Raw genomic sequence first — 22560 nt, 5'->3', positions numbered from 1 at the left:
TGAAGAAGAGAACAAGATGATTAAACATATGAAGTTTGAGAAATTGCACTTGGAAGGCATAGGAAACAATTTCAAGACTGGTTGGATATTGGGTTGAGGGAAAGTAGATAACTGAAAATGGCTCTCAAGTGTTTGATGGACCATAAATCAATTATGCTTTTGACATACAACTTTTAAAGTTGAACCTTCCATGGGAATTGTTCAATGAATGATCAGAGAACTTCCTGCTTTTAGCATGTTTTAAAAACATGTTATTTATTTATTTGAGAGTGAGAGAGCACACGTGATGGGTGGGGAGAGAGAGGGGTTGGGAGAGAGTGGAGGAAACAATCTCAAGCAGACTCTGCACTGGAGCCAGACTTGGGGCTCAATCCCACCACTATGAGATCATGACCTGAGCTGAAACCAAGAGTCCCATACTCAACGCTGAGCCTGGGACCCAGGCACACCTTAGCTTTTCTATTTATCTTAGAGAAAGGGAGGAAGAGGAAGATGTGTTTAGATAAATTATCTTCCAAATAAATCTGTTTGGGGAGGAGGGCACTTGGGTGGTTCAGTTGGTTAAGTGTCTGACTTTGGCTCAGGTCATGATCTCTGGGTGTTGGGTGTTGGGATCAAGCCTGCCTGGTGGGGAGTCTGCTTGTCCCTCTCCCTTTCCCTCTGCTCCTCCCCCAACTTGTGTGCATCTGTGCTCTCTCAATCTCAAATGAATAAATAAAATATTTTAAAAATATAGCAAATAAATTTGCTCACAACTTTATGACCCAAGTTCAGGGTCCATTGGGCAAAAGGCAGAATCTTCAGAATTTCCATAGAGCAGATCTGTGGCATGGAACTTGTAAGTGGGCTCATAGTTAAGTGAATTCAAGCTGTGATAGCACTTTTGACAGACAGCCTGGTATCCTGATCTGGTGAACACAGCAATGGCTTGGAAGTCAAGATACCTCAGCTCTAGTCCTCACTCTGCCAATAATTAGTAGAGTGACAACAGAGTTATTCACATGTGTGTGCCCCAGTTTACTGATCTGCAAAATCAGTAAAATTAATAGGTATTTCATAGGTAAAATCATGTATCTTTGTGGTAGGTTCTCAAAAGATGGTGAATAAAGGTAGAGGGTTAAATCGAATCATCTGTTTAGGCTCTTAAGTTTGTTAATATCCACTACCTCATTCATTAAACTTAAAAATATATATGTCCTTCCCCCAAAAAATATATATGTCCTCCTTATTGTGATTAAAGATCAGCATTGTCCACAATAGCTAAATCGTGGAAGGAACCGAGATGCCCTTCAACAGATGACTGGATTAAGAAGTTGTGGTCCATATATACAATGGAATATTACTCAGCTATCAGAAAGAATGAGTTCTCAACATTTGCTGCAACATGGACAGCACTGGAGGAGATAACGCTAAGTGAAATAAGTCAAGCAGAGAAAGACAATTATCATATGATATCTCTCATCTATGGAACATAAGAACTAGGAAGATCGGTAGGGGAAGAAAGGGATAAAGAAAGGGAGGTAATCAGAAGGGGGAATGAAGCATGAGAGACTATGGACTCTGAGAAACAAACTGAGGGCTTCAGAGGGGAGGGGGGTGAGGAATGCGATAGGCTGGTGATGGGTAGTAAGGAGGGCACGTATTGCATGGTGCACTGGGTATTATACACAACTAATGAATCATCGAACTTTACATCAGAAACCAGGGATGTACTGTATGGTGACTAATGTAATATAATAAAAAAACATTAAAATATAAATTTAAAAAAATAATAAAAAAAGATTTTGAAAAATTATTAAATATTATTTCTTAAAGAAAATCAAAGCAATTGTATTTTAGAGTATGTTGTTCAGTTAGAGTATGTTGTTGTTCAGAACCCTTTGAAGTTCTGACATGCGTTTAGAGTCTTCCTCTCCTCGCCAGTCATCACCAACCACTGAAATATCTGTCTAAATGTAACTAACTTCCAGTTTTAATTGTTTACTCTTTTGGGATAAAGACCCACTGTGTCAAAAGTCATTGTGGACCAGGTTACTGTCAGGGTATTTGGGATCAGCCACGCCCAAAGTTCTAGTTTATTTTTCCCTTTCCAAAGGAGAACATATTTGTGTCTGAATTTAAAATCAATCTTCTCATACTACACATGTGTGAAAAAAAAGGAGACAATTTTTTTTCTGTTATGGTTTTGTTTGCCTGTTTGTTTTAATCAGCAGTCTCGAATTATTTACTCAGCCTTGTGTCAGAGAAAGTTCATGGCAGTCTGGAATTCAACCTCAGACCAAGGTTCTTCTCTGTTGCTGAGGCACTGCAGAATTAACTTCGACAGGAAGATGCGATTCTGAAGCTCCCTTACCCTGGATCTTTGATATATTTGGGGTAGTGGGCACTCAGGAACTTAGGCTTCAGTGTAGACACTTCAAACAAAATTATGGAGAATCCAAGTCAGAATTTGAAGACAGCACCAGTATTATCTTTAAGAAGATTTCACATTTCTGAAGATTATGGCTTTCTTCTTCCAAATCCCCTGGTAAGTATAGAGCCTTGGACCAGGGCAGAATTGGTTTCTCGAGATGCTGATTTATTCCTTCTTTTGTTTGGTTAATTTATGTGGTCGTCAGGGGACAGGTGATCTAAATACCTGGACAAGATGCTACAAATAAGTCAACGTGTAATCATGAACAAAAGAAAAGTGGCAGCCGCAGCCCAGCACAGTACAGCTCAAAAGGAATGTTTTAAGGCCAGCTGTTTTTAATAGATTGTCATTCAGTCCAGTAAACTTATGAACAAATCTGTAGTTACCAAGGAAAAGACAGAACTTAAAGATCAATTGAGGGAGCAAATCAGTTTATCTTGGCTTGCTAGTGGGAGAACAAAAGAACACTGGAGGCCATGGGTACTTTGGGCATTTGGTGGGAAGAATCAGATAGTCACCGCCATTGCTGAGAAGAGTAACTAACCCTTGAGAACTAACAAAAACTATTTCTCAATTATACTGAAGATACAATCTGTAATGCACTTGTTTCATAACTTAACCTTTAACAGTACTGTTTACTCTCTGAACGGGGTCCGAAGCCTAGAATGTTAAGACTGTTAAAGAGTGCTTAGAAACCATCCGGTCCCAACTTCCTACTTTTACATTTGGGCTAGCTGAAGTTCAGAGGAAGTGACTTGCCAAAGTCATATTCGTGTCAAAAGCAGAACTAGTACCCAGGGCTCTTAACATCTTTTTTTCTACTACATCATAGATAAGGGCCACAACTACTTGGTTGAGAATCTAGGGGTCCAATATTGCAGTTACCGCAACAACTTAATAGATCCAATTCCCCCCCTCCCATAAGCCTACTTTGTCATTTAACTACAATTAAAGAATGGTCTAGAATTCAATGAGCTTTTATTGAATACCTACTCTAATGCCTATTTACTTTCAATTGGTATTTGAGGAATGCAGATGAAGATATCATCTATTCATTGGTTCCAAAAGCTGTCTGTAGAGCTGTTGGTTGAGAGAACAAGCCACAGATCTGCAAGTAACTTGAACTTTAAGTCATTAAGTAATGACTTCAAGGTGTTATGAAGAGTAGGGCTGTAGCCCAGAGTATAGGTTGTACTCTCTGGCTGCCACTAGGGTGACTAAGAATTTGCTTTTGCCAGGGACTTAAGGGATTCCCAAGATGTGGGTCTTTCAGGGCTAAAGCAGGAAAGTCCTGGGCAAACCAGAATATGTCAGTCACCCTGACTTGCACTCTTCTAACCCTGTATGAATCACAAACAGTCACATGTGACCCTGTTTTCACATGGAGTGGATAGAGATCTAGAGCCACTCCCACCGGACTGCTGTGGGATGAAACATTTTAATAAATCCAGTGAAAGACTAGAAGCAGTTCTCCTGACCTTCAGTCCAATGCTTATTACAAACTCCATTCTGTGTGTAAAACTTGATTCAGGAATATTCACATCATCCCTGGTTCACAAGGAAGAAGGGGCCAATAGGCTAACACGTTCTTATTGAGATTAAATAGGTACACTAAGCAGAGAAAAATAATCTTATAAAGTATATAACTTTATAACACCATGATGATTGAGTTCCCCTCTGTTTTTCCTTTCTGATAAATAAGAAAACTAGATAAGAAACAATAACAGGTATCAAGTGCTTGTGGTGTCCGGAACCAGATCATGTCTGTCTTGTGATTTGGTTAATGGATAACCCCTTAGAAGAAATTTCCATTTCTGCGTTCATATAAAAAATCCCCTGGCAAATTGGGCCTCCTTTAGAGTAGCTATATGTCAGATTTCTGAAAATGTAATTCTGTGTTTCAGTTTTAGTTTCCTTTCATTTGTGTGAAAATTTTAAACATCTCCATTTCTGGGAAGAGATGAGAGAAGGAAGTTTTCATCAGAATCTGCCCCAGGTTGCTCCATCCATCAGGAGGGATTTTGTCAGCAGTGATACCAGACAGCAGAGGTGCTGAAACTGATCACGAATTAGGAAATGTCTGTCACTGACTTTGCTAAGGGCACAAATAGATTTTGCTTTCCTTTAGTTGAAAGGCAAGTGATGGGAGAACTGTTCTGTCCTGTCAACTAGCCCAAAGCTAGCTTCAGCAAGCTAGCAAGCTTGGATGCTTACTATGAATATTTACTTCCAAGTCTCTGAAGAAAACAGTTAAGCTGATGAGGGGAGGGGGCTGGCTTGGTTTTAAATATTCTACCCCACTGTTTCTATCCACTCTCAAGCATTTCCAGGGGCTAACGTTTCAGTGTGGAAAATGTATACCTGTCAGACTCCGGTCCATAAATATGCTCCAAAACTCCTTTGCCAGATCACGTGTCCTGTGCGTGCGTATGTGTGTTTGGGTGGGGGAGATGGGAAGTAATTTTTCTTTAGACATAAAGAATACAAGGAAATCAGTTTGGCAGGAAAGGAGGGGCCTACTGTAGATTATAGTCAGAGATTGGATTGGTATGGAACAGAGGTCTCCAATGTTAGGCTCAGGAATTTGGATTTCACTTATCTACAACTGACATAACCCAACCGGCCTTTGAATATTTTGCCAGCACAACGTTAAGCGTAGGGTGGGTTAGAGCAGCAGTCCCTGGACTGTACACCGAAATCACTTGGGGAGCTTTAAAAAATATTGACACCAGAGCCCCACCCCAACAGTTAATTTGGGCTCCTAGCCTAAATGGCTCAGTGCTTGAAAGCTACAGAATACATTGAGGACAGTGCAGGTCCAGCTGAGAGATGAAGGTCTACACTTGAGAGGCTGACTATAGCAATAAAGGTGTCATGGCTACAAGAAGCATTGAGTAGAGCTGGGAAGTAATTTAAATACAAAACCAAAGGATGCTTCTATGAACATGAACTTCTTGTCAACTATTTACTTTGATGTACTGTTCTTATAAGGGCAGGAAAAACGCTTGATTCTTTCCTTTTCTTTCTTTCTTTCTTTCTTTCTTTCTTTCTTTCTTTCTTTCTTTCTTCCTTCCTTCCTTCCTTCCTTCCTTCCTTCTTTCTTTCTTTCTTTCTTTCTTTCTTTCTTTCTTTCTTTCTTTCTTTCTTTCTTTCTTTCTTCTTTCTTTCTTTCTTTCTTTCTTTCTTTCTTTCTTTTCTTTCTTTCTTTCTTTCTTTCTTTCTTTCTTTCTAACAGTTCCAAAGTGAAGAGTTAGTTCCCAGGCATCATCCAGAGTGACTCATAAATGAAGAATAAATGATGGAATTAGAATATCACCATCTCTCTGAATGTACCAAATGTAAGGCATAGCTGCCACAAAACAAGGCCACTGACAGCCCCCCTTCACTACTCACTGCTGCTCCAAGTACCTCTTGAGAGCCGGCTGTTTTCAGGCACTGTGGTGGGTGCTGGTGGCATGTGAGAGAAGTCCAGTCCTGCTCCTGCAGTTCTGGTCTGCTGGGGGTGCTGCTCTAATGACGACAGGATGGTCAGTGGAATCACAGAGTATGCAAGAGGATTGCCATTAGAGGAAACCTCCTGTCAGAGAAAAGCTTTGCTGAGCCCAGGCGCAGGGGGAAGGGGTGGGGGCAAGACAAGGAATTGGAGCTGAGGTCAGTTGTGAATCAGATGTTGTCACTGCATTCTCATCCTCTTTGGAATGTGGGCTGTGCTATAGGTATCAGAGGAGTGGAAAGATATGATCTGACCAGCTCTTGTTAAGCAGGTTCTGAAAAGGGGGGCGAGGAGGAGAAGGCACATCTGGAGGGCAAAGTCTGGCAGGTGGCAGGTATTGGAGAAGCAGTAACAGCCTGGAGGTAAAGGCACCAGCAGGAATGGAAAGGAGGCAGGAGCATGAGGCCTCCCATCTGGAATGGCTGGGAGGGTGCTTTCTGTCAAAAAGGATTCTAGTGCTGAATGTGCATTTAGCTGAAGGAGGAGGAACATAATGCCAAAGCGTCTACAGGATGACCTGTGGGCAATGGTAGAAGGGACTAAAGCTGTTCTGGAGAAGAGAAGCTTTAAGGGTAGAAAGCAGAATTGGGAGTTCAGAGGTGATCCTGGTGCACACCAGAAGTGATGGGGAAAGCTTCCTGGAGAAGACAGAACTTGAGCAAGTTTGCAAGTTTAATTGGTAGGTTTGGATAGACAGAGGGGACTCCCTGACACAGTCATCTTACCTTGACATAGTTTTAATGTTCTTGCTATTGGTTTGTCATATTTTAGTTTTCTTCTGGGTTGTTTTGGTAGCATTACTTACCATTTGCTTGGGGTTTTTTCTTAGTTTAATTTTGATCAAAATATTTATTAAACATATTTTATGTGAAAAAAAAAAGAAATACCACCATCTTATGAAACCCAGTGAAATAATGGATGGAAGAAAAAATAGTCAATGGTGGCTCAGAACCAGACACAATGCATTTCCTAATAGAAGTGCACATTCCTCACTGCCTATGAACTATTCTTGCCAAAAATTCTAATGAGGTTGGCGGTGCTTCTGATGGCTCAGTGTTCTCAAAGATGATCTTTGTCCACGGCTCAGAAGTTCTCACTGTTTAGCAATAAATCCCTAACTGGTCCTCCAGCAAAACAACAATAACAACAACACACAAAGGAAACAAACTGAGGGTTGCTGCAGGAGAGGTGGGAGGATGATGGGCATCAAGGAGGGCACTTGTTATAATGAGCACTGGGTGTTAAATGCAACTGATGAATCACTAAATTCTACGCCTGAAACTAAAAATATACTATATGTTAACCAAATTGAATTTAAATAAAAAATTTTTTAAAGATTTTATTTATTTATTTGACAGAGATAGAGACAGCCAGCAAGAGAGGGAACACAAGCAGGGAGAGTGGGAGAGGAAGAAGCAGGCTCCCAGCGAAGGAGCTTGATGTGGGGCTCGATCCCAGATCGCTGGGATCACACCCTGAGCCGAAGGCAGACGCTTAACGACTGAGCCACCCAGCCGTCCCTTAATAAAAAATTTTTTAAAAAAAGGAAAAGGGAAATTTTAAGTGTGCCATGGAGCAGGAGAAGAGGACTAGTACCAATAGTCATAGGGATGTTGGGAACTTTATTCTTTTTCTTTTTTGAAACTTTTTTATTTCGTTTTTTTTAATTTAAATTCTAGTTGGTTAACATACAGTGCAATATTGGTTTCTGGAATAGAATTCAGTGATTCATCATTTACATATGACACCCAGCTCTCGTCATAACAAGTGCCCTCCTTAATACCTACCACCCATTGAGCCCATCCCCTTGTCCACCTCCCTCCATCACCCCTCAGTTTGTTTTCTATCATTAAGAGTCTCTTATGGCTGTTTCCCTCTCTCCCTTTTTTTTCTTTTCCCCCTTCGCCTATGTTCATCTGTTTTCTTTCTTAAATTCCATATATGAGTGAAATCATATGGTATTTGTCTTTCTCTGACTGACCTATTTCACTTAGCGTAATACATTCTAGCTCCCTCCATGTCATAGCAAGTGGCAAGATTTCATTTCTTTTGGTGGATGAGTAATATTTCATTGTATGTATATACACCACATCTGCTTGATCCATTCATCAGTCAATGGACATTTGGGCATTCTCCATTGTTTGGCTATTGTTGATAAAACGGCTACAAACATCTGGGTGCTTCCCGTCCTGTAGGCTGCCTTTTAGTTTTGCTGATTGTTTCCTTCACTGTGCAGAAGATTTTTATCTTGATGAAGCCCCAATAGTTCGTTGAACTTTATTCTTTATAGTGATCAAATAACTATTTGGGAAAAATAGATACATATATACTGTTCTGTAGAAATTCACAACCCTTGATGGAAGCAGTGGACTCCAGATGGTTAGAAGGAGGAGTAGAAAAATAATTGCCTCAGTACTGTTTTGTAGCATTGGGGGCTGTAGTTTTCAGACAGAAGTTGTAGGTAGGAAATATTCAAATATTTCCCTGAGAAATTATTGCCACCTCCCCTAGTTTCCTGGGCATGCCTGATAATGTTGAAGGGGGATGTTGGGAAGTGATGGTAATCTAGTAGAAATAGAGACAAAGAGGTCAGATTTCATAATAGTTAATGTAGGTCAATAAGGAAAAATGTGTTTGGAGGTAGGGAGGTTGGATGGGGTATAGATTTCTGTGTCAAAATTAAGGAACCAAGAATGGGGGTGCCTGGATGGCTCATCCATTAAATGGCTGCCTTTGTCTCAGGTCGTGATCCCCGAGTCCCAGGATCGATGGAGCCCCACATCAGGCTCCCTGTTCAGCAGGGAGTCTGCCTCTCCCTCTGCCCCTCACTCCACTCTTGTGCTCTCTCTCAGTCTCTCTAATAAATAAATAAAATCTTAAAAAAATAAAAATAAAAAATAAAGGAAACAGGAAAGGTAAGTAGAGCCAGGGGGAAACTGGCAGACAGAGATAAGGATGTAGGAGCAGGGATAGCCAACACGGTCCTCTGGAAACTGGAATTTTAAACAATGATGCCACTTAGAGTTTTCTGGTTCAGGGTAGCTCAGTTGCAGAGAAACATGAGACAACACGGGGACACAAGCTGATGGATGCTAAGAAAGAATGAAAAATTGGCCACAGGAAAATACAAATCTGCTCCTTTCATTCAAAATGAGGCTCCGGGCATTTACTAGTTTCCCAGGACTGCTGTGACAAAATTAACACAGTTTTGGTGGCTTAAAACAACAGAAATGTATTCTCACAGAGTGCTGGAGAGCAAGTCTGAAGTCAGGGTGTCGACCAGACTATTTTCCCTCTGGAGGCTGGACAGGAGAATCCCCCCCTACTGGCCTCTCCTGTCTTCCTGTGGTTTCAGGCATTCCACTTTCATGGCAGAATAGCTCCACTCTCTGCGTCCATCTTCACGTGGCCTTCTTTGTGTCTGTGTCTTCTTCCTCCTGTCTATGTCTTCTCTTCTAAGGACACTTGTGCTTGGAGCCACCTTAATTCAAGATGATCTCATCTTGCAATCATTGACTAAACTACACCAAAAAGACCTTTTTTCCAGATAAGGTCACATTCACAGTTTCCAAATGGATCTTTCTTTCTTTCTTTCTTTCTTTCTTTCTTTCTTTCTTTCTTTCTTTCTTTCTTTCTTTCTGTCTTTCTTTCTTTCTTTCTTTCTTTCTTTCTTTCTTTCTTTCTTTCTTTCTTTCTTCTTTCTTTCTCTCTCTCTCTCCCTCTCTCTCTCTTTCTTTCTTTCTTCTTTTTCTTTCTCTCTCTCTCTTTCGCTCTTTCTTTCTGGAGGCATACATTCATCCACCATGAGGAGTGGGATGAAGAGATAGGTAGAGGGAGAGAAGGGCCTGAGCAACCAGAACGATTGTCCTAAGACCTGACCACACACGCATGGGACGGTGAAGACAATGAAAAGCAGAGTGCAAGATATCAAATAGTCAACAAGCCAAGGGACAGTTAAATATCATTGACCCGTTTTATCAGCATAATGTTCACCAATATGACCTTGATACTCTGAAGAAAAGGGACATCCTCTGATGTAAAATTGTACCTTTGAGGTCAGAGGAAAGCTGGAATATGAAAAAACATCATATGCCTTTGCAGAAGAGGGAAGAGGAGCAAAGACATATTCTTGAAAGTGCATAAGTACCAAGAAATTTGACTGTGTTTTCATTCTCTGACTGGAAATAAAAACAAAAATTTCATGTGATAATAATTTGCGATTGTTTCTATAAAATCATATTTTAGTTTCTTTCTTCATTTTTTCCAACTGAAGTCTTTGGATCCTTGGGAAATTATTCTCTGGGGTCCATGATGTTTCTTCTTTTAAAACAATTCTGGTTAGGAAACAGTGGATAATTGATATGACAAATTCTGATTAATGGCATAGTCAAGCTCTACACTAGTCAAATTGATTTGAGTTTGAATTCTAGCTGAAGCTCTTATCAGTTTGAAAACTAACAAGTTGTTTTTAATCTCTTTGAACCTGATTTTTTCTATGTGAGGATAACACTTCATGGGTATGCTACAAGGATGAAAGTAAGAAATCAGTAAAAGTTAGATATTACTGATCTATAAAGCCCCTTATAATTCTGACATTCTGGTTTGAGTCTAGTACTCAAGTCTAGTACTCAAGTCTGGGGCTTACTGACAACACGGTAAGTTAGGACAATATAGCCCAGAATTTCTAAATCATGACCAATTTGAAATAGAATATTTGATCGCATTCCATAACATAATTATGCCAATATTTATCAAGCTATGTGTCTTAATTTGATTTTGAAACATGGTTACCATGAATATCTCCCAACTGCTTTTAATAACATCTTATGGCTTTATTAGTGATCAAATTCTTTCAATTACATATAATCCACTGTTTGATATTTTACTTCACATTTCTTTTTACTGTTTATTCATTATTAACCTTTAGAAATTGGGAGACTACTGAAGTCTGGTGGGTTATCATTAGCCACAATGAGTGATTTTATGGAAAAATGTTCTAATTGTGGTTATTTTATTGCAAAATTAATAAAAGCATATTAAATAAATATTGGAAAATTTTTAAAATGTATAAACATTATTCATGGCTCCACCACAGAATCCAAATACCTTTGGTGTATTGAGGGCAATTTACCTAAGGGTGTGTCTGTCTGGGTGTGTGATTGTGTGTGTGTGTGTGTGTGTGTGTGTGTGTTTGCAAAGTCGTAAAGTTTCAATCCTGTTGTATATCCAAACCTGTTCTCTGCATGTTTAACCTGATATATAAAATAAACATTTGCCTAAAATTAATCAGTCTTAATAACATAATTTTAATGCTTCCGTCAAATCCCATTTGCATGATGTAACACTGCCATTTAAATGGCATTGTACATTTGTGTTAATTTCAATTTCCTCTCATAAATAAAACTGATACATGAAACTTGTGCATCTATTCCACCCTTGATGTTTTAATTCAGACCAAACCATTTATACAAAAGTTCCCTAACTTGTTCCTGAAAATAACTTTTCATCACCAGCTAATTTTGAGGGCAGCTGTTTAGAACTCTTCTGCATCCTACTTTATAACCTCCAACCATTGCTCGCTCTCTCTCTCTCTAGTGTCAAATTAATGACCTTCTCTGGATTTACTCTTCTCTTATTATTTATTTATTTTTTAACTGTGTTTTATTCATTGTTTTAACTTAGTAATTTTTCACTATTTTCTACATTGAAGGGCACTTAGGTAGATGCTTAGAACACAATAAAAGACCAAAACAAAATTTAGTTTAGTGCCAATTAAAAGTTATAGTCTGTACTATTTGTCTGGTGTTTATTATGGGGAATGGCGGTGCTCCCATTCTAGGTGGCAAGAGGAGCCAGAGAAGGTGAACTGCTCTCTATGGGAGCTGCTATTCAGTGCTCTTCAGCTTCAGTCTCAAATCTAGTTAGCCGTCCCTCAGGGAGAAAAACAAAAACGAAAACAAAAACAGAAAAAGTAAAGAAAAGAAAATATTTATTGTCAGGTTCCTTCTCTTTCAAGGCGTTTTAGCCATCATGTATTGTTACTCTGGTATGTCCTCCAGCAGCTTATGAAAATATTCGCTCCAAACATCTTTTATATTCTTTGTCTAGGTTTTCCTGATTTCATGCATAATAATAACTTTCTAATGTTTTAATAGACTCACAACAATGCTCAAAATTGATTGGTCTTTTGACATACTATTGAATTAAGTTAGATAATATTTTATTTAAGGATTATCCTTTTCTTTTTTTAAAAAAAAAAGATTTTATTTATTTTTGAGAGACAGAGAGAAAATGAGCTAGGGGGGTGGTGGAAGAAGCAGACTCCCCACTGAGCTGGGAGCCCGATGTAGGGGCTCAATCCCAGGACCCTGGGATCATGACCTGCACAGAAGGCAGATGCTTAACCGACTGAGCCACCTAGGTGCCCCAGGATTATCCTTTTCTATTCATAAATAACAGTGGTGTTATTCTTTCAAGGACTACTCCTGAGGTTGTTGTCTTCATAAGATAACGTTAGATGCTGTCTCATTTTTTTTCTATGCTCCAGAACAGAAAATAAATCATAGTTCCTGAGACTTCCTGAGACTAGAGAAATTTTAGTAAGTTTTTAACTACGTTTCCTATTGTTTTCTATGCTTATTGATTCGTTTAAGTTTCCTACTTCTAGATTTAAAACAAAAATGGATCTTTTACAGTGTTCCAAATGGCAATTCAATTCAGATTTTCAAATGTATTAACAAAATATATTTATACCATTTTCCTGTATTTCATTAACAGTTGAGTTTTTCTTATTTCCTATTATAAGCCCTTGATAATATATAATACAATAGTAGTAATTACTATTTAGTAAATGCTCACTTGGTACTCTGCCTGTGTTGACCTTAACTACACTTTACTCACCTGAGCCTCACAATAATCTTCGCTAGTCACAAATGATTCATTTGAGAATGAGTGGATTCCACTTTATCTCTGAACTGTACTCCCAGCTATCCACTCTCCTGGAATCCACCATCCCTTTCCCTTGGGCTATTGCCTTCCACCTGGTCTCATTTCCGCTTTGCCCAGCTATACAACACTCTGCACAACAGTCAGTTATGTTTCTTTCTTTCTTTTTTTTTAGCATTTTATTTAATTAATTTATTTTTTAATATTTTTTTATTATATTATGTTAGTCACCATACAGTACATCCCTGGTTTCCGATGTAAGGCTCGATGATTCATTAGTTGCGTATAACACGCAGTGCACCATGCAATACGTGCCCTCCCCACTACCCATCACCGGTCTATCCCATTCCCCCACCCCCCTCCCCTCTGAAGCCCTCAGTTTGCCTTAAAAGGAAAATCCAGCCTCGTCACTTCGCTCTTTCAAACGCTCCTTAAAACTCTCTTGCTGCTCTTTAGAACAAACCCAAATGTTTTGGTGTAGCCCCCAAGGCCCCTCATGTTGCTTACTTATCTCTTCAAAGCCGGCCTTTGATTTCTTTCACCTCCCTTGACTTTGCTGCAATGTCAGATTGCTTCTTTCCATTGACACAAAATCTTTTATTTCAGTTATAGCCATCTGCTTCAAATGCTAATCTAATAGTTTAAATTCTAATTTTTACAATATTCATATTGTCACCCAGCTTTGCTAATATTTCCCTGGTTTATTTTTATTCAGACTTATATTTTTAAACTTTCCGTGTTATTTTCTTAACCAGAAGTTTTAGTTAACTTAACCTAAGTGCTAATCTAACAGAGTTTATTATTCCTATAGGATAGATCCTTTTAAAAGTCTACTCTATTTTATATTATAAGCGTGTTGAGAAGAATTATCCATAATAAAGCTAAAGGATGGCTGTGTGTTCGTTTAATTATCATCCTGGACCCCTAACAGTCTCACCTGAGGATTATTTAGTCATCTAAGGAATGTCCTTTTGTTTGATATGCTACTTACTGTTGATTTTGGCCCAATCTATAAGGTTACATATTAACTTGAAGACTGTTGTACTAACAACCTACAATTGATTTCTTTTGAGTAGAAGATACACCCCTAAAGTTATGTACATTAATTGGATCATTGCTATTTTTAAGCCTAGTAATTTTATTTCAACATTCTTTTTTTTAAGACTCCGCAAATACCCAGTTTAACAAGTGCTTTTGAACCAACTTTATCATCCTGCTGATTTCCTCATTAAGGAACCAAATGTATTTTGAATATACATTCTCTATTTGTGTAATTTTTTTAAGTTTTTGAAAACTATACTTTGACAGATGTGTAAGCCTAGCAAAAGAATAATAAAATAGGAAATTGGTTTCTATAAAGGAAAGAAGGCCAAATATTTCATTATCTTTGTCCATCCCACTCCTGGATCTTCCAGTTATTGGAATGAGAGTAAGAAAAACACACAAAATTTCAACTTCCTATCCAGGTACAGCCGTATTCCATCCCCTATGTGCACTGTTCTCCCTGTGTTTATTCTGAGGCAGTAATAAGTGCACTGAACTCTGAGTAAGAGAAGGTTGTGTAACCTCAGGAAAATGGAAAGCCATCCAGCATCTCTGGGCTCTATTTCAAGACGGAAATGAGATAATATGTTCTTTTTTTTTAATGATTTTATTTGAGAGAGAAAGATAGCAAGAGAGAGCAGAAGCAGGGAGGAGAGGGAGAAGCGGGCTCCCTGTGAGCCTGACATGGGGCTCGATCCTAGGACCCTAGGATCACAACCTGAGCCAAAGGCAGACACTTAACAACTGAGCCACCCAGATGCCCTGAGGTAATGTGTTCTAACCCATAACATATACAACATAAATGTAGAAGGATTACAGTTGTAAGCATCAACAATTAAACCAGAAATAGCCTATACAAATATTGTTGGTATGGGAAGAACTTTCTAAGCATAATGTAAAAGCCCAATGCCGTAAATGAAAATATTGGTTCATTTGACTACCTTGTTGTGAATGGCTGTTTCACATACCTACACAAAATGCAATGATCAAAGCATATGAAAAGATATTCAAACTTGTTAATAACCATGGAATTGTAAATGTATACAATAGTATGATAGCATGTACAATTTCTAGAAAACCACACGAGAAACTTGCAAGTGTTGTCATTAACTAGATGGGAGGATGAGAATCAGGGTACTTTTACTTTCCACCTTATAAATTTTGTGCTTTTGGACTATTTTGTCATAAACATTGATTGCATTATTTTTTTTTTAAGATTTTATTTATTTATTCGACAGAGATAGAGACAGCCAGCGAGAGAGGGAACACAAGCAGGGGGAGTGGGAGAGGAAGAAGCAGGCTCATAGCAGAGGAGCCTGATGTGGGGCTCGATCCCACAATGCTGGGATCACGCCCTGAGCCGAAGGCAGACGCTTAACCGCTGTGCCACCCAGGTGCCCCTGATTGCATTATTTTTAATCACCATTTCCAGAAGAGGTATATTTCTTGTGAAGCTATTTTAATAAGTTTATTAAATATTAAAATAATTATAGAATTTTAATGCAATGATACACATGTCCTATCTTAAAAGTATAACGAAACAAAACAAAAAGTTTGGTAATGCTTGTGTCTAGAATCATAGCTAAGCTGGCACTCCCATTATAAATCACATACTGTAATTGCAATTATAAATTTATATAATTTTTATGTTAGAAAATCAAGAAGCGTTTTTCAACCTTTCCATGTGAAGAATCTTTAATCCAGCAAATCCACTTTCAGAAATTTGTTCTAATAATAAGAAAACATCCAAAAATACATGTATAAGAATGACCATTTCAGATTTGTTAATAGTGAAAAATTAAAAACAATTAGTAATATTCATTAATAGAATACTGGAATACCATACAAGTTTTAAAACACACGCTAGATATGTGTGAACTGACTGAAAAAGGGTGCTATTTCATGAAAAACTCATCAGCTAATCCTGTCTCCCACCTTGTAATTAAAAAAAAAAAGTCTGGCAATCAAAAAATATTTAACAATTCAATACCTTCTTCTGTCTCTAGAGGAAAAGCTAAGAAGAAATGCTACATTCTCAATAGTAGCATTACTATCTTTAAATATCTTTAAAATCCTTTCTCCCCTTCTTGATCATTGTCAAGGTCCCCACGTCAGTGGTTCTCAAACTTTGGAGTAAATCAGCTTCACCTGCAGGGTTTGCTAAAACACACACTTGGTGGGCCCCACCCCAGAGTCTCTGATTCAGTAGGCCTGGGGTGGGGCCCGAGAGCATGCATTTCTAACAAGTTTCCATGCTATTGGCTGAGGGACCACACTCAGCCCAGGTGATCACAAAAGCTCGTGGTTTTCTTGTGTGTGTGGGTGATATTCAGAAACTCAAACAGTAGAACTTTTTATTTTAATTTTTTTCTTTTTTTTCCTAATTTTTGTTTAAATTCTATTTAGTTAACATACAGTGCAATATTGGTTTTAGGAGTAGAATTCAGTGATTCATCACTTACATATGCCACTCTGCTCATCATATCAAGTGCCCTCCTTGATACTTATCACCACCTAGCCCCTCCTCCCCACCACCTCCCTCCAGCACCCCTTGGTTTATTCTAGGTTTTTAAGAGTCTCTTATGGTTTGTTTCCCTCTTTTTAAACAAGGGAGAGGAAAAAACAGGAGGAAGGCAGGGATTACTTTAGGAATCTAAGGAAAAAGAAAACATAAATACTCCACTGCAGCCTAGCTGAAGGCAAGAGTTAGTATGTAAGAATTTCCATGCAGGTGAGGAAAGCAGAAATCCAGGATGCCTCCATTTAATTTTCAGAAGAAGATTCCTTGTCTAGGCATCAAAGAAGGAAGGCTGGAGGTGATGATTTGGTTACAACTTTCCTGCTTAAAACCCATTTTATTTTTTTTTAATTTTATTTTAAATATTTTATTTATTTATTTATTTATTTGAGAGAGAGAGAGAGTAGAGGAGAGTTGGGGGGAGGAGCAGAGGGAGAGGGACAAGTAGACTCTGCAGAGTGTGGAGCCCCACATGGGGCTCAATCCTATGATCCTAAGATTAAGACCTGAGCCAGAATCAAGAGTCGGACACTCAACCAACTGAGCCACCCAGGTGCCCCTTAAAACCCGCTTTAAATATTATGACTCCACATCTTTGATTTTTCTTTTATGAAGATTATATTCCATTGTCTCTGTAAAATTGTATTCAGTTTTTGTTCATAAAACATATGCATCATACAAATGAGATAACAAACAAGTTGCCAGTTCAGAGTCCGTTTACCATAAATGTCTCTGCCTTTATTCTTGCTAATATTCTCAACTCTGCCACCACTCTGTAAATCCCCAAACTTGTGTCAATGTAGTTATCAGCACTCTTCAATTCTGCACACACTGCTAAGCATTGCTGGGGAAGATTATACTACCATGCTTAGAAACTTTTTCTCCCAGGGAGAAGAGCGGGAGACCAAGGCAGACTCCTTCCCAGAAGCAGGGGTATTGCGTGAAGAACACCTGAGGATGAGGCTCCTGGGGGGCTCAGTTGGTTAAGCATCTGCCTTTGGCTCAGGTCATGATCCCAGGGTCCTGGGATTGAGTCCCGCATCTGGCTCCTTGCTCAGCAGGGAGCCTGCTTCTCCCTCTGCCTCCTGTTCCCCCTGGTTGTTCTCACTCTTTCTCTCTCTCTCTCTGACAAATAAATAATATCTTAAAGGGAAAAAAAGAAGACCACCTGAGGAGGAGAGCGTGATGGGATTTTCTTCCCATGACATCTGAATCTATGGTAAATTTAAAAGTAATATGATGTTGGTATAATCTGATTTGTTGTGAAAGCTAGTCGGGGGTTCTCAGTTTGTCCTGAACTGATTCACTTTCAAAGATGAAAAAGAGAGGATTAAACAAAGTCTAATTTTCAGAGATTGTGGATTGGACATTAAATTCACCCAGGTTATGAATTAATTAGGAGTTTGAACCCAATTTTATCTCAGATTCTGAGAGACAGAGGACCGCCTCCAACAAGTGAGTTATGGGCAATTCATAGTTCCATACCTCTGCAAACGTACACTTTCCAAACGGTGCTGGGTCTTATACAGTATTATAATATAGTATAATGTACATAAGACATATTATAGTGTATTATTTTTATTCTTATGTTTAATTTCCTATTCCTTCTCCCTTCTGTAATTAATTTAACACCAACCCTTTTCCTTCAAGTCATAGAACCTGATCTTCACTCCCATTTGGTGAGAAATTGAGTTCATAAAGAGCAAATTCCCTCAAACTCCAGACTTTCTCCTTCTATCACTTCAAAGCCAGATGCTTCGTTTGGCCTCTTATTCCCCTTTTCCCCTTCCTCTGTGACATTTTGCCTGCCATTACTCCTGTCTGTCCTTTATCTTCAAAATCTTCCTCTTTCAAGACTAAACTGCTCAACGTTCTCATTTTAAAATTGAGACAGCTCTCAAACCCACATGCCTCCTTGCTAATGCCCTGGACTGTAAGAAAGATAGTAATTTACACTTTCAGTCTCTATATTCTCACTTCCTCAACACACTAAAATCTGAACCCTGCTTCCATGACCCTGACCTACCTTTCTATATATAGAAAGACTAATATACATGAGTATCTTCTTAATTTTTTTTTCCAAAAGAGACAGTCTTCCTTTAACTTTCTACTGATACACCTGACCTTCTGATGGGTCCCTTCTTTGATGTCTTCTAATGTCTTGACTTCTGTAAGGCGATTCTCTTCTGGCTCATTGAACCTGTCTTTGATCTGCAGGCTGGATTCACTTCCTCTGCCTGCTGTCATTATTCCCCAGTGTGCTGATCTGGGTCTTCTCCTTTCACATTGGGACTTCTGAATTACTTTATACACTCTCGTGGTTTTAATTACACGTGGAGTTTTCACCATAGTTATGCCTCCCAACCGTGCATTTCTAATCCTAATTTTTTTTTCCTGAACTTCATACTGCAGATGCACTCACCCGGTATGTGGCCATATCTTGACATTCCACAGACATTTTAGACTATAAATATTGAAAAATAAATTCACTATTTTTATGCCTTCTCTTTGACATCCCCCTGCATTTCTGTTTCAATCTGTGTTCCCATCAATACATTCAGTAACCTATTTTCTAAATGTGGAAATCACCCTTACGGCCTCTCCTTCTTAACCCAGAGACACAACATTCAGTTGCAAAATTTATATTCTGAAAAAGGAGGCCCAGACCATAGGGATAGATGAGGAGTTGGCAAACTCTTTCTGTAAAGGGCCAAACAGTAAATACCTGAAGTTTTCCATACCATATAGTTTTTCTGTTGCAACTACTCGACTCTGCTTCTGTAACGTGAAAGCATCCATAGACAATATGTAAACACACAAGGGTGACTGTATTCCAATGTAAGTTTACTTACAGCAATAGGTATAGTGCGCCATTTCCTGGGATGGAGTTAGGATTGCTGAAATTCAGCCTATGTTCTACTTGGCTAAACCCTGGATCAAGCACAGGCACTGCTATTAGACTAGAAGTCATCTTGCCCTTAGCCGCCCCCCGCCCCCGCCGCCACCCTCTAAATTTCCAAGGTTTTTTTTTTTTTTAAGATTTACTTATTTATTTGAAAGAGAGAGAGTGCAAGCTGGGGGAGGGTTAGAGGGAGAGAAACACAAGCTGGGGGAGGGTTAGAGGGAGAGAAACACAAGCAGACTCCTCCTAGCCAAGTGCAGAGCTTGGACGCTGGATCTCACCACCCTGAGATCACGACCTGAGCTGAAATCAAGAGTTGGACCCTTAACTGACTAAGCCACCTAGGTGCTCCTTCCCAAATATTTCTTGAACATTTCTTTCCTAAATTCATTGTCGTTGCCTAAATTTAGTCCTCAAATAGTACTTCAAAGCTTTCCTAATCTGACTTTATATTTTCAAATCTTACAAACAAAATTATCTTTCTAAAATTCAAATCAAACCATGTCACCAAGTATATGAAAAGTAAATTCTTATGTACTTCATAAAAAGCACATTTGATCTGATTTTCTGATCTCATCATCAATCACCTTTTCTCTTGAGCTTTATATTCCAGTAACACTGAGTCACCTGTAGTCCCAGGAAGCACCACTGTCTCTATATCCACTATCCCTTCTGTTTTACTGCCTTCCCATTTTCAAATTTCCCCCTAGCAAAGTCACCTTCAGACTCTAACACTGGCCCCAATTGTCATATTTCTACAAATACTTCCCTTTAATTTCCCACAACCGCTGACAGAATTAACAACTTCCTCTTCTTTGCAAGTTCTTAAGCTTATACACACATCAGTAATTGAACATATTACACTGCACTGGGATATATCTGACTACGTTTTTTTCTGCCTTACTAGACCACATGCTCCTTAAGCCCAAGGACTGTATTTCAGTCATCTGTGTGTTTTTAATGCTTAGCATAGGGACCAGCATAGACTGAATTGTCAATACTTGTTAAACTGAACTGACCTGAATTCTAATTTAAAACTGAAATCTGAAAGCAGCTACTCCCCCAAGGCTGTTTCCCAGAGAGGTCTAAAATACTGAGATGTTTCCATTTTGAATGCAGAAAGAACTTCCAGATCATTTTAGGCCTTGGATGGAAATTGCCAATGAACTCCCTCATCTGATTGAGAGTCACCAGCTTCAAGCTCGAGTGAACAAGGTATACCTTTTTTATTCTTCTCTTTAAGTTCTTTTTTTCTCTTTAAGTTCTTCTCACCATCCTATTTTCATTCCAACACCACATTCCTTTCTCAGCATTATGGAAGTGGGCCAATGGACCCAGGGACACCAGTTATGCTATTGAGATTACCAAGAAAGTTAACTCACCTTTTCCGAAGAGTGGAATGATTTTTTCCTCATATTATACGCATTTCCCTAAAATTTTCAAAGCCTGCACAAAACAACTTCTGGAACATATTAAGTACTCAACAAATATTTGTTTTCAGAAGGAAGGCTGTCTGGTTGGGAATTATAGGTAAGCTGATGGATAAGACCTAGCTGGAGAAGGGTAGGCATTGAAATTCTCAGTGTCCTCCTTGCGTATCACATGGTTAGTGTTCCTGTCCTTTGATTTTACCATCGGGGTCTCATAGAATAGTTGAGCCAAGAGAATTGCTGAGTTATAAAGTTAGGTTGGTAAGTTCTGTAGAAATAATTGATAAGAGGAACAATATTTTCCATGAATGAGTAAGAAACAGTGAAACTTCTTGGTCCCAGGGGGGAACTCAGTATCCCAAAGTAATACGAAGAAGATGTAACAAGAAAACATAGACTTTGAATCAGGAAAACCTGAGTTTGAATCTTGTTTTTATCACATAGTAGCTAACCAACTTGTAAACAAATTATTTCACCCCTGTAATTCTGCCTCTTTATTTACAGAAGGAGAGAGAAGTTCTGGTCTCATAGAATTGTTGCAAGGACTAAATGACTTCCTTAGTCCCTGCCATTCAACAGTGTTCAATATGTTTTTATACTTCCCTCTAGTCTCTTCTCCATGGGCTTTAATCCCACCAATGTGGAGTGCCATGAGGTTTCAGAGATACAAGAAAGGTTTTCCATTCTGCCAAATTCTCCATCATGGACTTAAACATATTTAATACCTATAAATACTAATGGATTTCAAAGTACTTACCAGATTCCTTCTAAGTGCAGACACAAGATTGGAAATCCTGTAAGAGATGCAAGAGACTGTCTTCAGTGTTTATGAAGATGGCAAACTAAACCTAGTTATTTTCCTGTTGCATAAAGTCTCATTAAGATGACCGAAGAAATACAAAATGAAGAAGAAAAATAAGAAAATATCTTTAAGTGCAGGAAAACAAGAGAAAGTATCAAAGGTGGATAAAACTTTAAGAATGTTTGTTTCATATTAAGCAAATTATATCAGAGTCTATGGTACCCACGCAAAGCATTCAACCAAAGCGAATTCAACTGTAGCCTCCTTCTCCCATCTCAGAGTAGCAGGGCATAGAAGCAAGGTGGGGTCAGGAACAGTTTGTAGAAGGACAGATTAAGTTTCAGTTTGTGAACTACACAGTTCTCTGTGCAGGCTTTCATTAGGCTTTATTTGACTAAACTATCACGAGTGAAGTGAAGGACTCATTGAACTGGTGCTCCTCATATGTTAAATATCAGTGAGAAAAGGCCGGGAGTGTACAGCTAACTTCTGGCTACTGAAAACGTGGAAGTTGGGCAAAGAGTTTAGTACAGTTGTGAAAATAATCCCTTGACACTTCTATTGGGTTGAATAGTGTCTCTCCAGAAATTGTCCACTTGGAACCTAGGACAGTGACCTTATTTGGAAATAGGGTCTTTGCAGATATAATCAAGGTAAATGAGGTCATACTGTATTAGGGTGCACTCTGATTCAATATGACCAGTGTCCTTATAAGAAGAAGGAAATGTGGACACAGACTCACATATACACAGGGAAGAACACCATGTGAGGATAGAGGCAGAGATAGGAGAGATGCATTGTCTACAAGCCAAAGTGTGCCAAGAGTTGCTGATAATCACCAGAAAGAAACTGGGAAGGGAACATGGAACAGATTGTCTCTCAGAAACTCCAGAAGGAACCAACCTTATACACAGCTTAATTTCAGATTTCTATAGCCAGAATTGTGAGAGAATACAGTTCTACAGTTGTAAGCTTCTGAGTTGGTGTTCCTTTGTGGAGGTGCACTAGGAAAC

General features: G+C 38.9%; 1 protein-coding gene across 3 annotated transcripts in view; it reads left to right on the top strand.

Annotated features, from left to right (window-relative positions):
* The first annotated feature begins 2257 nt into the window (after nucleotides 1–2257).
* Nucleotides 2258–22560, top strand: part of IDO2 (indoleamine 2,3-dioxygenase 2) — a 62117-nt gene continuing 41814 nt past the window's right edge. The window contains exons 1-3 of one of the 3 annotated variants that reach the window (XM_045779107.2): nucleotides 2465–2527; nucleotides 12454–12505; nucleotides 20435–20530. In XM_045779107.2, the coding sequence (XP_045635063.2) occupies nucleotides 20465–20530 (66 nt within the window). In that variant the 5' untranslated portion in view covers nucleotides 2465–2527; nucleotides 12454–12505; nucleotides 20435–20464. Of the gene's footprint in view, nucleotides 2528–12453; nucleotides 12506–20434; nucleotides 20531–22560 lie in introns of all 3 variants that reach the window. The other 2 variants (XM_045779106.2, XM_045779105.2) reach the window with 2 other exon arrangements.

This window comes from Ursus americanus, chromosome 27 (assembly GCF_024610735.1).
Source record: "Ursus americanus isolate L20-20 chromosome 27, mUrsAme1.1.p, whole genome shotgun sequence".
In the NCBI taxonomy this organism is placed as follows: Eukaryota; Metazoa; Chordata; class Mammalia; order Carnivora; family Ursidae; genus Ursus; species Ursus americanus.
Note: the sequence above shows the minus strand (reverse complement) of the source record. Positions and strands in the feature narration are given on the sequence as shown.